Source organism: Symphalangus syndactylus, chromosome 11 (genome assembly GCF_028878055.3).
Source record: "Symphalangus syndactylus isolate Jambi chromosome 11, NHGRI_mSymSyn1-v2.1_pri, whole genome shotgun sequence".
In the NCBI taxonomy this organism is placed as follows: Eukaryota; Metazoa; Chordata; class Mammalia; order Primates; family Hylobatidae; genus Symphalangus; species Symphalangus syndactylus.
Window position 1 is genome coordinate 135,346,265 of NC_072433.2, and position 17,144 is coordinate 135,363,408.

Consider the following 17,144-nt stretch of genomic DNA (forward strand, 5'->3'; position numbering starts at 1 on the left):
GCGTGAAGAGGAACTTGGGAGCTGGGGTAGAGGGGGCCGGCTTTGTCTGTTTGCTAGGACACCCCAAGGAAATGGAAATCCAAGGCAGAGACAGATCGTTGTGTAGGACTCTGGGAAGCTAAGCAGTATGAGATGGAAACTGGACTTGGGTGGTCAGGGAACAGGCTTTGCTGAGATGAACACTGCTAGCTGTGTTTGCTGTCTGAGGGCCACGGGGGGGCCTAGGGTGAAAGGCAGCCAGGAGGGGGTGTGGGATGCACAGGCAGGGAGGGGGGTGTGGCACCCTGGCTGGCTCCTCTCCCTGAGTGTCCTCTCCCACTCCCCAGGTCTCTGCAAGGGCCACAGTGGCAGAGCGTGGAGGAGGTGTTCCCTCACATCTACTCCCACGGCTGTGTCCTGAAGGACGTCTGCAGTGAGTGCACCGGCTTTGTGGCAGATGTGGTACGTTCCAGCCGCAAGAGCGTGGATGTCCTCAACACTACGCCACGACGCAGTCGCCAGACCCAATCCCTCTACATCCCAAACACCAGGACTCTCGATTTCAAGTGACAGCCCCAGGTGGCCAGGCCTCCAGGAGGCACCAGGCAGGCCCTGTACCAGGCTAGGACGCTGTGAGCTGTGCATGTACATATATACATATATAGATACGTTTATAATATATACACACAGCCTATATATTTATATACACGGTGTCCTGGCCCCAGAGCTCATTTGGGTTCAGGTGCACTTCAGAACCCTCCCTGGGGGAGGCTGTTTCTTCTCAGGATTCCTTGCTAGGGAGGAAGGGGAGGGAACGGGGTGGGTTTTCTCACTGAGGAGACAGAGCAGAAGGTTCTAGATCCTGGCACAGACTGCATCCCATGTTCCCATTCTCTTCTGTGTCCCCAGGAATGAGAACGGCACTTTCCCCTCCCCAGTGGATGTCTAGGTGGGGATAGGGAATCTTGGCTCCCAGCTGGACCAGAGCGCCCTGCTTGCCTCTGCTCTCCCTTTGTGGGGACTCGGGCAGCAGAGGCATCTGGGAAGTCTGAGTCGGCGGGGTCCTCCTGGGAGGCACCCCCGCCTCTGTTTGAAAGGTCTGGCCAGGCGCTGTGGCTCACGCCTGTAATCCCAGCACTTTGGGAGGCCGAGGAGGGAGGATCACCTGAGGTCAGGAGTTTGAGACCAGCCTGGCCAACATGATGAAATGTCGTCTCTACTGAAAATGCAAAAATTAGCCAGGTGTAGTGGCAGGTGCCTGTAATCCCAGCTACGCAGGAGGCTGAGGCAGGAGAATCGCCTGAACCCGGGAGGCGGAGGTTGCAGTGAGCTGAGATCATGCCACTGCACTCCAGCCTGGGCAACAGAGGGAGACTCTGTCTCAAAAAAAAAAAAAAAAAAAAAGGTCTGTGCCAAGCTGCTCCCTGCTCTTTCCCGTTCCCTGGGGTCCAAACCACATGTGTGCTCCCTCTCTTAGCCCTACCACATTCTGGTGCTGTCCTCACTCGCCCTGGCCCAGAGGCCCCTGCAGATGCTGGGCAGTCCCAGTCCAGGGAGGAGCAGCTCTGCTGATCTGTGCACATGGCCACTCTCGGCCTAATAAAGGAGGTCTCACAGACTTCTGTCTGGGATGTGCGCTGAGGATTCACCCAGCATGCTGCATGCCACGTTCTCCCAAGGTTGAAGGTGGGCTTGAGGGGCCACTTGCCCTCCAGGACGAGGAACGGCCTCCCTTACTTAGCACAGTCAGGTGCCCACCAGGCAAGGGCTCCAGGCCTGCTCTGTCCATGCAGCCCTGGCTGCCTCTACTAGCTTCGTGGTCCTGGCCACCTCGGTCAGGGCTGCATGCGGACAGCGCAGACTACGGCCCATCAGCTCCTCTGGCCACACCTGCTGGCCTGGGGGGCACTTTGGGCTCATTTCCCAGATCCCTATTCTTGTTCTCCAGGGAGAGGATTCACAGGGGCAGGAGGTGTGACTGCAGGCTCTAGACAGGCCCTGTGCTGAGTGCTGTCTGCTCACTGGCGCCCGGCTCATCCTGTTACAGGCCCTGCCCTGCTCCTCTGTGACGTTCTGCTGTCATCTCACCTTACAGATGAGGGAACTGAGGCTCAACACGGTCAAAGAATTTGGCCAAAGATACACAGCTCACCCAGGAACTTTGACTCCAGGCTGTAATGCTGGCCATGCGGCCTGGAGGTCAGAAGGGACAGGACTTGTAACTGATGGGCCCGCGGGAGAAAATACTCCTGTCAGCTGGGGTCCAGGAAATCCAAACACACAAAATTAGAGCCCCCAGTAAAAACAGCCAGCTTCTAGCACGTATGTAAGCACTTCATGGACTCTCCGGCCTGTATTTTTATTCCTGTTTAAAAATAAGAAAACAGGCACAGAGAGGGTCAGCGATCTCCTCCAGTCACACAGCCAGCAATAAGCTAATGTGTAGTGCTTGGTAAGGACGACACTTGTTCTGGTTCTACAGGGGTTCACACTCCCTATCATGGGGAGACTGGGTTGTAATTCATACAGGAACACTTGGAAATGAAAGCCCACGTTAAAACCCTAACCCACAGCAGGTGCAGTGGCTTATACCTGTAATCCCAGCACTTTTGGAGGGTGAGGTGGACAGATCACTTGAGGTCAGGAGTTTGAGACCAGCCTGGCCAACATGGTGAAACCCCATCTGTACTAAGAGTACAAAAATTAGCCAGGCATGGTGGCGCATGCCTGTAGTCCCAGCTACTCGGGAGGCTGAGGCAGGAGAATTGCCTGAGCCTGGGAGATGAAGGTTGCAGTGAGCCGAGATTGCGCCACTGCACTCCAGCCTGGCCAACGGAGCAAGGCCTCATCTCAGAAAATAAAACCCTAACCCATCCTGGGACGGGCCAGGCCGGCCCACCAGGGCTGCTTCCTGGGTTCATGAAGCCACGGTAAGTCGGGCAGGAGGCTGCTGGCACCTGTCTTCTCTGTGCCTTCCTGCCCCCATGTCCCCAACCCCAGGTATAGGAAGCTGTGCCGTCCGCCCAGTGAACCGAGCGCTGTCTAAGCCTCATCTATATTTTTCATTTTTTTGCGACAGGGTCTGGCTCTGTCACCCATGCTGGAGTGCAGTGGCGCGATCTCGGCTCACTGCAGCCTCAGCCTCCCGAGTAGCTGGGATTCCAGGCACGCGCAGCCACGCCCGGCTAATTTTTGTATTTTTAGTAGAGACGGTTTCACCATGTTGCCCAGGCTGGTCTCGAATTCCTGACCTCAGGTGATCCGCCCACCTCGGGCTCCCAAAGTGCTGGGATTAGAAGCGTGAGCACCGCGCCCGGCCCTTAGATCGTGACAAACGCAGGCGGCCTGTCCTAGAACTGTCAGAACCACTGTCCCTAAGGAGGCCTCAGGCGGGCAGTGAGGGCCGCGTCCCTCAATGGTGCCCGAGGGGCGGCGGCTCAAGGCCAGGGCAGAGGCGGGCATCGACGGCTGGATCACTCTAATGACACCGTGACACGAAAAGGACCAACTAGCAGCGCACGAGACGCAGCTGAAATGTTCCAGGCCCGGTGCGGGGACAGGACCCGGCGGGCCGAACGCGGCTGCGGGTTCTGGGCCACACGGATGGGCGAGGCCGGGAAGGGCCGACTGTCGCCGGCTGCGCGCCCCTTACCCCCAATCAAAGCCCGTCATCCCCGCGGGGCACCTCTCTATGCCCGGTGCCCACGGCGCGCAGGCACCCTGCTCTCCTGAGACGTGACCTGAACCCAATGGAGCAGGCCCGGACGCCGCAGCTGAAGCGGGGAAGTTCCGGAGACTCGCGACGCGCAGGCGCCGCAGCCAGCTCCCCCGCCCCGCCCCACACCCGCGCCAGGAGTGCGCAGGCGCCGCAGCCAGCTCCCCCGCTCCCCCACCCCGCGCCAGGAGTGCGCAGGCGCTGCAGCCAGCTCCCCCGCTCCCCCACCCCCACGCCAGGAGTGCGCAGGCGCCGCAGCCAGCTCCCCCCACTCCCCCACCCCGCGCCAGGAGTGCGCAGGCGCCGCAGCCAGCTCCCCCGCCCCCCCCCACCGCGCGCCAGGAGTGCGCAGGCGCCGCAGCCAGCTCCCCCGCCCCCCCCCCCCCACCGCGCGCCAGGAGTGCGCAGGCGCTGCAGCCAGCTCCCCCACTCCCCAACCCCGTGCCAGGAGTGCGCAGGCGCCGCAGCCAGCTCCCCCGCCCCCCCACCCCGCCCCAGGAGTGCGCAGGCGCCGCAGCCAGCTCCCCCGCCCCCCCCACCCCCGCCCCAGGAGTGCGCAGGCGCCGCAGCCAGCTCCCCCGCCCCCCCCACCGCGCGCCAGGAGTGCGCAGGCGCCGCAGCCAGCTCCCCCGCCCCCCCCCACCGCGCGCCAGGAGTGCGCAGGCGCGCCGACCGCCGAGTTTTCTGCACTTCCTTCTCCCTCTGTCCAGACGTCGTGGGTGTTCGGTCTTATGTCGCGCCGGGCCCTCCGGAGGCTCAGGGGGGAACAGCGCGGCCAAGAGCCCCTCGGGCCCGGCGCCCTGCAGTTCGATCTCCGTGATGAGGATGACGCGGAAGAAGAAGGGCCCAAGCGGGAGCTGGGTGTCCGGCGCCCCCGGGGCGCAGGGAAGGAGGGCGTCCGAGTCAACAACCGCTTCGAGCTGGTGAGGAGCGCGGCGGCCCCGGTGGGGGCGGGGTGGCCCGTGACGTTGTGGGGCGGGGCGAGCGTCCAGTCGGGTCGGGGAGCGGGGGTCCTGATGCCAGGGGTGGGAAGGGTGACGTGGGTCCCAGCTGCAGTGGGGAGGGCGGGGCCGTGCGTCGGGGCCAGGGCGACGCGGGTGGGCGGTGGCGTGGCATCAAGACGGCGGGCTGCGGAGTTAAATTGGGTTCTGATCCCGGCGGGGTGGGCGGGGCTAAGGGATGAGGCGGGGTCATGTCGTCGGGGCGGGGCGACCGAATGGGTGGAGTTAAGCGGGGTCCGGGCTATGGAGAGGGCGGGGCCTTGATGCCAAGGGCGTGGCCAACGTCCGCGGGGCCGGGCCACGACGTGGGCGGGGTTAAACGGGCCTGCGGCCACGTGGCTGTCGTGGGGCCCTGATGCTAAAGGGTGTGGCTAAAGATGGGGCGGGGGGGGCGAGGCGATGGCGTGGGCGGGGTTAAATGGGGCTTGGGGCCACCGTGGGGGTGGGGCCATGGCGTAGGGACAGGAGTCGGGTGGGACAGGAGTCCGGTGGGAGTCTACAGGGGCCTTCTCTCGGTTCCAGGGTTGAGGAGTTGCCAGACCTCTGCGAGCATTCTCCTTTAATCCTCGCAACAACGCTGTCTAACTCAGGGCCTTGCTCTTCGCTGCATCCCCATCAGGCTAACCTAGCGGGTTAGTCTTACTCTTCGCTGCATCTCTGGCAGCCCGTTTCTGGCACAGAGAAGTAGCAGTTTGACTGTATGGTTTGCTCATGCGGTCCTGTGTCGTTTTCTCCTAAGCCCTGGCCTCCGTCTGTAGCTCTGCCTCTACGAGCTCTGCGATCCTCCCACCTCAGCCTCCTGAGTATGTAGGACTACGGGTGGATGTCACCACACCCGGCTAATTTTTTTTTTTTTTTTTTTGTAGAGATGAGGTTTCGCCTTCTTGCCCAGGCTGGTCCAGAGCTCTTGTGCTCAATCTGTCCACCTCAGCTTCACAAAGTTCTGGGACCACAGGCGTGAGTCACCATGCTTGGTTGACTGCCCTTCTCACATCAGTTCCACCTGTAGCAGTCCCCAAGACCACCGTCAAGGTTCAGTAATTTGCTAGAGTCACAGCAGTTACTGAAAGCTTTTTTTTTTTGAGATGGAATCTTGCCCTGTTGCCCAGGCTGGAGTGCATTGGCACAGTCCTAGCTCACTGCAACCTTGAACTCCTGGGCTCAAATAGTCCTCTCACCTTGGCCTCTCAAAGTGTTGGCATTACAGGCATGAGCCACTGTGCTTGGCCCCGTAAGTCTTTTTAAATTTTTGTCAGTGTAATTTGTCAGAAATGATATCACATTATTCTATTTTACACTTCTTTGTTAGTGAAATGCAGCACCTAGCTATATATTCGTTGACCATTTATATTTCTGTTTATGACAACCTGTTTAAATCCTTTGCCTTTTTATAGGGAGTTTGGACAGTCTTTTTGTTCGTGGAAGCTTGCTATCAATTGTCTCTAACATATTTTCTCAGTTTGTGTTTGTTCTTTAACTTCTTTAATTTCTGCGTGCTGAAAGATACTGGAGCCACTTTTCTCATTGTTACACATCCATCTCTCTAGGGCGTCTTCACATAGATCTTCCCTGACGTGACTTTTTTTTTTTTTTTTTGATACAGAATCTTGCTCTGTTGCCCAGGCTAGAGTGCAATGGCATGATCTCGGCTCACTGCAAGCTCCGCCTCCCGGGTTCATGCCATTCTCCTGCCTCAGCCTCCCAAGTAGCTGAGACTACAGGTGCCCGCCACCACGCCCAGCTAATTTTTTGTATTTTTAGTAGAGACGGGGTTTCACCATGTTAGCCAGGATGGTCTCGATCTCCTGACCTCGTGATCTGCCCGCTTTGGCCTCCCAAAGTGCTGGGATTACAGGCGTGAGCCACTGCACCCGGCTTTTTTTTTTTTTTTTGCTACAGACAGGGTCTCAATGTGTTGCCCAGGCTGGCTGCTGGTCTCAAACTCCTGGGTTCAGGTGATCCTCCTGCCTCGGCCTCCTGAGCAGATGGGACTGCAGCATACCCTACCGTGCTCAGCTTGTTCTTCTAATGCTTTTTTTTTTCCCATTTAAATATTTAATCTTTTTGGTTTTTATGTTTGTGTTGGTGGGAATTTGGAAAAAGTATGGTTCATGAGTTGACAGGATAAGAGTCCGTAAGGTCAACACCACACAAGCCCTTGTGGACTTCCTGGAGTGAGTTTGAGTATCAATAACACTAACAGCCTCCATGGATGAGTGACTGCTTATTGTGCTGTGTTCTTAGGAATTTCAGAGAATTTTATCCCGTGGCACACATAAGTCTTAATTTAATTATTCTATACTTTTTTGCCCTTAAAACTCATATTTGGAAATAATATAATCGAAATGTTTATTGGCATTCTGTTAAATAGCTCTTAGTAAATGGAAGTATGAGAGACAGTAAACAGCCACTTACCACTGAATGGTTGTGAATGTGAATGCATGGATGAGAGACATGGTGTGTCTCTTTTTAAAAAATGTTATTTATTTAGAGAGAAGATGTGTGTGTGTTGCCTAGGTTGGTCTTGAACTCCTGGGCTCAAGAGATCCTTCCGCCTTGGCCTCCCAAAGTGCTGGGATTACAGCTCCCAGTACTTTGGGTGGCCGAGGTGGGCAGAACACCTGAGGTCAGGAGTTCGAGACCAGCCTGGCCAACATGGTGAAACCCCGTCTCTACTAAGAATACAAAAATTGGGCCAAGCGTGGTGGCTCACACCTGTAATCCCAGCACTTTGGGAGGCCGAGGTGGGCGGATCACAAGGTCAGGAGATCGAGACCATCCTGGCTAACAGGGTGAAACCCTGTCTCTACTAAAAAAATACAAAAAAAATTAGCCGGGTGTGGCAGCGGGCGCCTGTAGTCCCAGCTACTCTGGAGACTGAGGCAGGAGAATGGCGTGAACCCAGGAGGCGGAGCTTGCAGTGAGCTGAGATCGCGCCACTGCACTCCAGCCTGGGCCACAGAGAGAGACTCCGTCTAAAAAAAAGAATACAAAAGTTAGCCAGGCATGGTGGTGGGTGCCTGTAGTCCCAGCTGCTTCGGAGGCTGAGGCAGGAGAATTGCTTGAACCCAGGAGGCGGAGGTTGCAGTGAGCTGAGATTGCGCCACTAGACTCCAGCCTGGGCGACAGAGCGAGACTCTGTCTCAAAAAAAAAAAAAAATAAATAAATCATAACAATAATTGTGGATTTGTCTATTTATTTCTACTTTGAACCCTGTCAGTTTTTGCTGTGTGTGGGTGTGTGTGTGTTTTGGTTTTTTAGAGACAGAGTCTCGCTCTGTTGCCCAGGCTGGAGTTCAGTGTCACAATTATAGCTCAGTGTAACCTTGAACTCCTGGGCTGAAACCATCCTCTCACCTCAGCCTCCCAACTATGTGGAACTACAAGTGCGTGGCACCACACATGGCTAATTTTTTCAATTTTTTTTTTGAAAAGCAGTGTGCTGGGATTATAGATGTGAGCTACCATGCCTGGCCTAGAATATTTTTTGAACTGATTGGTAATGAAAATAGCCTATCAAAATTTGTGGGATGCAACTGAAACAATGATTACAACTTTATCATCGTAAATTTTAAATTAGAAAAGTGTTTAAAAATGTAGAAATTTACCTGAAACTTCTACTTTAAACTAGAAAAAGAGCAAATTAAACTCAAAATGTGTAGAAGGAAGAAACTAATCAAAGAGAGGAATGCATATGGACACAATGGAGAAAATCAGTAAGACCGAAACTTGGTTCTCTGAAAAGATGAATTGGCAAAACCTCTAGATTGACAGATGGAGGGAAAAAGGGAAGGTACATTACCATTTTGAGGGATGGGAGCGTGTTCACAGGTGCAGATGGTGCAGATAGTAATGGGCGACAAGGAACTTCCTGCTAATAAGTTTTCCAGGTTAGACAAATGGGCAAGTTCCTTTAAAGATAAAACTTATCTAAATTGACATGTGAAGGAATAAAAAAATCTGAGTCCTTTTATCTATTAAAGATACTGAATTTTTAAAACTATAAAACATTCCAGGCTAGGCTTGGTGGCTCACACCTGTAATCCCATCACTTTGGGAGGTCAAGGCAGGTCTATCGCTTGAGCTCAGGTGTTTGAGGCCAGCCTGGGCAATGTGGCGAAACCCCATCTCTACAAACAATACAAACAAATTGTCCAAGTGTGGTGGCACTCACCTGTGGTCACAGCTACTCGGGATGCTGAGACGGGAGGATTCCTTGGACCCAGGAGGTGGAGGCTGCAGTGAGCTGAGATGACGCCGCCGCACTCCACCCTGGGAGACAAAGTGAGATCCTGTCTCAAAAAAAAAAAAAGTTCCAACAAAGACAACCCCAGGCCGGGTGTGGTGGCTCACGCCTGTAATCCCAGCACTTTGGGAGGCCGAGGCGGGTGGACCACCTGAGGTCAGGAGTTTGAGACCAGCCTGGCCGACATGGTGAAACTCCGTCTCTACTAAAAATCACCATTTTTTTTTTTTAGGAAAAATGGAGATTTTCCTCTCCCCCTAAAAAAAGATAAAACTCCTTCCTGGTTATTAAGTGAAATGCTCATCGAGCTTTGTCCTAAAGAAGATCAGCCGTGGACAAGAACTTTGTGAAATGTTCCCCATTTGAGACCCTAAAACTAATGAAAGTCACAGCTTTTGGGTAGGTAATAAGGCGTTTTGTTTTGTTTTGTTTTGTTTTTTTGAGACGGAGTCTTGCGCTGTTGCCCAGGCTGGAGTGCAGTGGCACCATCTTGGCTCACTGCAAGCTCCGCCTCCCAGGTTCACTCCATTCTCCTGCCTCAGCCTCCCGAGTAGCTGGGACTACAGGCACCCGCCTCCCACGCCCGGCTAGTTTTTTTGTATTTTTAGTAGAGACGGGGTTTCACCGTGTTGGCGAGGATGGTCTTGATCTCCTGACCTCGCCATCCGCCCACCTCTGCCTCCCAAAGTGCTGGGATTACAGGCTTGAGCCACCGTGCACAGCCAGTAATAAGGTTTATTTGAGGGTGATCGACAGCATTTTAGAGCTGATGCATGCCAGTAGAGATTGCAGCAAATCATGTGTCATCACCAAAACTTCACTGAAGAAGCAGAACTGGGCCTATCACACGTGCTGTCCGTGTATACAGACAGGCTCTTCTGCCTATGACACGTGCTGTCCGTGTACACAGATGGGCTCCTGGGTCTATCACACGTGTTGTCTGTGTACACAGTGTGGCTCCTGGGCCTATCACAAGTGCTGTCCGTGTACACAGACGGGCTCCTCTGCCTATCACACGTGCTGTCCGTATAGACAGACAGGCTCTTGGGCCTATCACACGTGCTGTCTGTGTACACAGACGGGCTCCTGATCCTATCATGTGCTGTCCGTGTACACAGACGGGCTCCTGGGCCTATCACACGTGCTGTCCGTGTACACAGACAGGCTCCTGGGCCTGTGACACGTGCTGTCCGTGTACACAGGCAGGCTCCTTTCCATTGAAGTTCAGCTTGGCATAGAGCTTTTTATGAATTTGATTTGTCAAACACCTCAAAATAAGATTTTTTTTTCTTAGGAAGTCAGCATGAGTTAATAAAAGTAAATTGGGTGTTGGCTGGGTGCGGTGACTCACGCCTGTAATCCCGGCACTTTTGGAGGCCAAGGTGGTCAGGAGTTCGAGACCAGCCTAGCCAACATGGTGAAACCCATCTCTACAAAAAATACAAAAATTAGCCTGGCATGGCGGCGCATGCCTGTAGTCCCAGTTACTCGGGAGGCTGAGGCAGGAGAATCACTTGAATCCGGGAGGTGGAGGTTGCAGTGAGCCAAGATCACGCCATTGCTCTCCAACCTGGGCAACAGAGCAAGACTCCGTCTCAAAAAAAAGAGAAAAAAAAAAAAAAAAGTAGGCTTGGTGCAGTGGCTCACGCCTGTAATCCCAGCACTTTGGGAAGCCAAGACGGGCAGATCACGAGGTCAGGAGATCAAGACCATCTTGGCTAACACGGTGAAACCCCGTTTCTACTAAAAATACAAAAAATTAGCCGGGCGTGGTGGCGGGCGCCTGTAGTCCCAGCTACTCGGGAGGCTGAGGCAGGAGAATGGCGTGAACCCAGGAGGCGGAGCTTGCAGTGAGCTGAGATCACGCCACTGCACTCCAGCCTGGGGGACACAGCAAGACTCTGTCTCAAAAAAAAAAATAAATAAATAAATTGGGTGTGGTGGCGTGTGCCTGTAGTCCCAGCTCCTGCGGAGGCTGAGGCAGGAGGATCCCTTGACCACAGGAATTTGAGGCCAGCCTGGGCAACACAGTGAGACCCCATCTCTAAAAACAGAAAGTAAACTAGCACCCAGCTTCAATAAGAGACCTCGTCATCAGTTGAATGTTGGAGATGGTGTAGATCCAGTTTACCAGTGACCGCCCACAGGTTAGAAACATTTCGCCAGCAGGCTTTGTTTCAGCTTTCTTCCTTTACTGCAGGGTGCAAAGCAGCCAGCCCATGCCTCGGCCCCAGCTTCGCCAGCAAAGGCCAGGCAGAAGGAGTTATCACCATGAGAATCACTGTCATGGTGCTGCTGGGATGGGACAAACCTCGTTTTGATGGGGTGTCAGTGTTTTCAAGTCAGGGCTCTTTTTACATAACACATCTCTACTACCACGGATTTTCTCGACGGGTGTAAGATGCTGCTGACTTGTCTCAGCGGGCGTAAGATGCTCCTGAATTGTATCCTTGTCATGTGGGAGCCTCCACTGGAGAGAAAGCCGGCCGACTGGCGAGCACAGACCTGCCCTGTGCTTTCTTGTCTTCGGCAACCACGGCCGGGTTGTCTGTCTTGCGATCCCGCCAGGAAGAGTCCCCAGGTGCAGCCGAGTCTCAGTTCTGTTTCAGAAACTATCTCAGGGCTATGGGGCTTGGACCTGATTTTGTCTTCTGAGCTTTGTGGTTTTCAAGATGTTTTAAATTAAACAGGCAGTTTTGTTTATTTTTGAACCTTAGTGCCTCCAATTGGATCAATCAGAATCTCCTAGTTCATAAGAATTGTTGATGCTGGTCTCTGTTAGCTTTTTTTAAACAAATTGACAGATAAGAGTCTTGCTCTGTTGCCCACGCTGGAGTGCTGTTGTGTGATCACTCCAGGTTCCTGATTCCAAGTGCTGGGCTCACGCAGTCCTCAGCCGCCTGAGTAGCCGGGACTCAAGAGGTGCGTGCCGCCACACCCTGCTAATTTTTTGTAGAGATGGGGTCTTGCTGTATTGCCTGGGCTGGTTTTAAACTCATGGGCTCAGATGGTCCTCCTGCCTCAGCCTCCCAAAGCGCTGGGATTATAGGTGTGAGCCACTGCACGCAATCTGTTAGACTCTTTTTTTTTTTTTTCTTGAGATGGAATCTTGCCTTGTCGCCCAGGCTAAAGGGCAGTGGCGTGATCTTGGCTCACTGCAACCTCTGCCTCCCAGGTTCAAGTAATTCTCCTGCCTCAGCCTCCCGAGTAGGTGGGATTACAGGCACGCGCCACTGCACCCGGCTGATTTTTTTATTTTCAGTAGAGACGGGGTTTCACCATGTTGGCCAGGCTGGTCTTGAACTCCTGACCTCGTGATCCACCCGCCTCGGCCTCCCAAAGTGCTGGGATTACAGGCGTGCACCACCGTGCCCAGTCAGCCTCTTTTATTTGTTCATTCTTTAACTAGCGGAAGAGCCAGAACTTTCCAATTCTCACCCTTCTCCCACTGCCTGTCTCCCCTCCAGTCTGTATGTGAATGTATGTTGTGAGGTTTTATCCATTTAATATTATGCTCCTAAGATTCATCCATATAGTATGTGCAGTGTGCTTCATTCATTCATTCATTCTCACTGCTATAAAAGGTTCCATACTCGGCGTGCTGGCTCACGCCTGTAAATCCAGCACTTTGGGAGGCTGAGGCAGGAGGATTGCTTGAGGTCAGGAGATCGAGACCAGCCTGGACAATGTGGTGAGACCCCATCTCTACAAAAAATTTAAAAAATTACTTAGGCATGGTAGCTCATGCCTGTAGTTCCAGCTACTTGGGAGGCTGAGGCAGGAGGATGCTTGAACCCAGGAGGCCAAGGCTGCAGTGAGCCAAGATCACACTGCTGCACTGCAGCCTGGACGACAGAGCGAGACCGTGTCTTAAAAAGAGAGAGAGAGAGAAGGTTTCATTGTATGAGTTATTTTTGTCATATGTCATTTTCTTTTTCTATTTTGAGATGGAGTCTTGCTCTGTGGCCCAGGCTGGAGGGTGGTGGTGCGATCTTGACTCACAGCAACCTCTGCCTCCCAGGTTCAAACGATTCTACCACGTTAGTTTCCCAAGTAGCTGGGATTACAGGCGCCCGCCACTGTGCGTGGCTAATTTTTGTGTTTTTAGTAGAGACAGGGTTTCGCCATGTTGGCCAGGCTGGTCTTGAATTCCTGACCTCAAGTGATCTGCCTGCATCGACCTCCCAAACTGCTGGGATTACAGGCGTGAGCACCTCGCCTGGCCTATCATTTTCATTAGGAAAAGTTTGTAGGTTGATGGGTCCTTGGTGCCTTTTTTTCCTGCCTACTGCTGGAGAGGAGCTGAGGCTTGAGGAGAAAGGAGGAAGAAGGAACTTCAATGCATTGGCTGGATATATATATTTAACCTGCAGGTGGTCTTCCATAAATGGAGTGAATTACAATATTTGAGGAGTCTTCCTTACCTCATCTCTGAAGGCAGAGATACCCCATGGCCTCGGGGCCCCGGCTTTCTGTAGAGCTCACTGACGAAGTCCCCCTGAGCTAGAGCTGAGTCACTGCTGTGTCCACCAGCGTTGGGTTCTTGCATTCTTTCCCATCCAGCGTCTCGCACTGACCCTGGGCGTCCCCAACGCAGGCCCGTCACATCTCACTATTCATATCTCAGCATCAGCGTTCACACGGTAAGTAACGCCCTGGCTCTTCTCCAACCTATTTTTCCAGATAAACATTGACGACCTTGAAGATGACCCTGTGGTGAACGGGGAGGGGTCTGGCTGTGCGCTCACAGACGCTGCGGCACCAGGGCACAAAGGAAGGGCTCAGCGTGGAAACACAGAGAGCAAGACGGATGGAGACGTCGCCGAGACAGCGCCCCCAGAGCAGGTGGGGGGCTGAGCGGTGAGGAGGTGGCATCAGACAGGACAGTTCCAAGGCACCCAGCCACATGTGTCCTGTGCTGTGATTTGCCTTGGAGGCGTAATTTTCTGACTTCAATTTTGGTTAAATGCTAGTTGCCCCCAAATTTACTTGGGAACCATGATGAGATTTGCATGAAATGAGTAAAGGTCGCAGGCCTGTCTCCTGCATTCAGGAGTCTGCGTGTGCCCAGCAGTGTGTGTAACACGTGTGTTTTTCCTAATCATACAGGTACGCTCTTCCTAACCAACCACACACGTGTGTCCTTCCTAACAACCACACACGTGCGTCCTTCCTAACCATCCACACACGTGCGTCCTTCCTAACCATCCACACACGTGCGTCCTTCCTAACCATCCACACACGTGCGTCCTTCCTAACCATCCACACACGTGTGTCCTTCCTAACAACCACACACATACGTCCTTCCTAACAACCACACACGTGCGTCCTTCCTAACAACCACACACGTGCGTCCTTCCTAACCATCCACACACGTGCGTCCTTCCTAACCATCCACACACGTGTGACCTTCCTAACCACACACGTGTGTCCTTCCTAACAACCACACACGTGCGTCCTTCCTAACAACCACACACGTGCGTCCTTCCTAACAACCACACACGTGCGTCCTTCCTAACCATCCACACACGTGCGTCCTTCCTAACCATCCACACACGTGTGACCTTCCTAACCACACACGTGTGTCCTTCCTAACAACCACACACGTGCGTCCTTCCTAACAACCACACACGTGCGTCCTTCCTAACAACCACACACGTGTGACCTTCCTAACCACACACGTGTGTCCTTCCTAACAACCACACACGTGTGTCCTTCCTAACAACCACACACGTGCGTCCTTCCTAACAACCACACACGTGCGTCCTTCCTAACCATCCACACACGTGATCTTCCTAACCAACGACACACGTGCGTCCTTCCTAACTGTGCCCCGAACGTTCACTTGACTGGGTTGTGGGTCTGGGTGCTGGTGTAAGTGAACTTTGAAGAAACATGCAGGTCAGGTTAACGTGGGATGGGCAGAGATGCAGACAGCCTGCTGCTGCGCTCCACAGCACAGAAGAGGGGCCCTAAAAGGAGAGCTTGTGTTCATTTATCCAACAAGTGTTCTTGGGAGCTTGCTGGGTGCTGGGAACGCGCCTTTGCCCCCCAGGAACCTCTGGTTAAGAGGGCAACATAGATGTGAAGTGACAGGTGGGTCCTGACTTAAGGCTCGGGGTCCTGGGGGCTTCTTGCTGTCAGAAGGGGTTGGCCAGGTGCAGGCGTAGGGGAGCACAGATAGGTTCGGTGTGAGGCGGCCAGGGCACAGCAAGGCCCCGGTCTTAGGGTGGCTGCAGTGTGGCAAAGAGTGGCCGACACAGTGAGAAATGAGAGCTGGACCCGGTCAGAGTCCTGTGAGCCACTGTGAGGCTGGACACTAGAGGGCCCTGGGGACTCCTGTAGCACAGCCCAAGGGACATGAGAGCAAAGGGCTCAGAGAGGTGGGAAGGTGCCTGCTGGAGAGGAGAGTGAGTTGAAGGGCCTTTCAGGACGTGGAGGGAGGGGTGGGGACTGCTTAGATGAGGGTGGAGTCACGCTTGCTGCTTTAATTCTCAGTTCTTAAGATTTACTTCTCATTCCACTGATTAAAATGTGTTTCTATCATTAGTCTAATGCAAGTGGCAAACTCCGGAAGAAGAAAAAGAAACAGAAAAATAAGAAAAGCAGCACGGGAGAAGCATCGGTACGTGAATCGGGCCTGGCTGTGCCCACTCCCTCTGCCTGATGCCCTCTCCATTCTCTTCTGGCTGTTTTTCAAGGTGGTGTTGAAAGAAGTTTATGTAATATTTTTATTCCTTCCTATTGGGGTATAACTAAGAGATCAGAGAAAAAGAAAAGGAAAAACTACTTGCTAAATTCTGATTCCTGTTTTTACCCTTGTTCCTTGGAGGGTCAGCGCTCTGCTGTGTCTCTGTGGGAATGTGTGATCTGATGGGGGCATCCCTTCTAGTTCTGGTGCTCCTGTGGCCCGTGGGACGCTTGCGGTTTGCCCTGACATCTGTCCCATGCTTTTGGGTTAATTGGATGGTGGGTATAGAACCCACCACTGGAGCTAGTCTGTCATCAGAAAAAAATACGTTTTCATCATTGCCCTTCGTCCTCGTCTGAGTGTGTCCTGAGACGAGGGTGTAGCTTTGTTGCTGTTTAGTCGGAGCCACAAGTCCCAACCCTGTTTACCTGAGGAGGTGAGCACACCTGCAGGATGTGGAATGCCCAGTTTTTTCTAGGGTCCTTCTGGTTCTGTGAGCACTTCTTAGGAAACATCTCTTCTTTTTTCTAAATGTGTGGATGGTACATAGTTTTTGACGTATAGTGTCCTTTAGGAAGTAAATACAATGTAATAGGTCTCTTTTAAGATAAGTAATTTTGTTATTGTTACAACATTTAAAATAATGTCAGTGTGGTGATTAAGAGGTTGTTTTGGGGCTTTTAGGAAAACGGACTAGAAGACATCGATCGCATCCTAGAGAGGATGGAGGACAGCGCTGGGTGGAACCGTCCCGGCCCAGCTCCCCTGAGCTCCAGGAAGCACGTGCTCTACGTGGAGCACAGGTGTGGCCCCCGTGCCCTTCTCTGCGGCTGCCACTGAGACTCCGTGGGAGGAAAAGGTTCTCTAAAAAAGGAAAAAGAAAATGTGCTATCTTTATTTAAAAATAATACGAGTTTACTGGCCGGGCGCGGTGGCTCACGCCTGTAATCCCAGCACTTTGGGAGGCCGAGGCGGGCGGATCACGAGGTCAGGAGATTGAGACCATCCTGGCTAACACGGTGAAACCCCGTCTCTACCAAAAATACAAAAAAATTAGCCGGGCGTGGTGGCGGGCGCCTGTAGTCCCAGCTACTCGGGAGGCTGAGGCAGGAGAATGGCGTGAACCCAGGAGGTGGAGCTTGCAGTGAGCCGAGATTGCGCCACTGCACTCCAGCCTGGGCAACAGTGCGAGACTCCGTCTCAAAAATAATAATAATAAGAAGAAGAAGAAGAAGAGTTTGTTAGTAATCATTTAGGAAATAGGCCGGGCGCAGTGGCTCACGCCTGTAATCCCAGCACTTTGGGAGGCCGAGGTGGGCAGATCACCTGAGGTTGGGAGTTTGAGACCAGCCTGGCCAGCATGCAGAAACCCCATCTCTAGTAAAAATAAAAAAATTGCTGGGCGTGGTGGCTCACGCCTATAATCCCAGCACTTTGAGAGGCTGAAGCGGGTGGATCACCTGAGGTTGGGAGTTCGAGACCAGCCTGACCAACATGGAGAAACCCCACCTC

The 17,144-nt window shown here is 53.3% G+C and overlaps 2 protein-coding genes across 12 annotated transcripts in view; both read left to right on the plus strand.

Moving 5' to 3' along the window:
- SPIRE2 (spire type actin nucleation factor 2) overlaps positions 1–1,597 on the plus strand; it is a 43,491-nt gene extending 41,894 nt beyond the window's left edge. For 2 of the 3 annotated variants that reach the window (XM_063613059.1, XM_055232900.2), the window contains exon 15: positions 327–683. In XM_063613059.1, coding sequence (XP_063469129.1) covers positions 327–549 — 223 coding nt within the window. In that variant the 3' untranslated portion in view covers positions 550–683. Of the gene's footprint in view, positions 1–326 lie in introns of all 3 variants that reach the window. The other variant, XM_055232901.2, reaches the window with a different exon arrangement.
- Positions 1,598–4,289: 2,692 nt separating this feature from the next.
- TCF25 (transcription factor 25) overlaps positions 4,290–17,144 on the plus strand; it is a 35,632-nt gene continuing 22,777 nt past the window's right edge. For 4 of the 9 annotated variants that reach the window (XM_063613060.1, XM_063613062.1, XM_055232908.2 and 1 more), the window contains exons 1-4: positions 4,335–4,617; positions 13,625–13,786; positions 15,492–15,566; positions 16,317–16,435. In XM_063613060.1, coding sequence (XP_063469130.1) covers positions 4,426–4,617; positions 13,625–13,786; positions 15,492–15,566; positions 16,317–16,435 — 548 coding nt within the window. In that variant the 5' untranslated portion in view covers positions 4,335–4,425. Of the gene's footprint in view, positions 4,618–9,173; positions 9,341–13,624; positions 13,787–15,491; positions 15,567–16,316; positions 16,436–17,144 lie in introns of all 9 variants that reach the window. The other 5 variants (XM_055232906.2, XM_063613061.1, XM_055232910.2 and 2 more) reach the window with 4 other exon arrangements.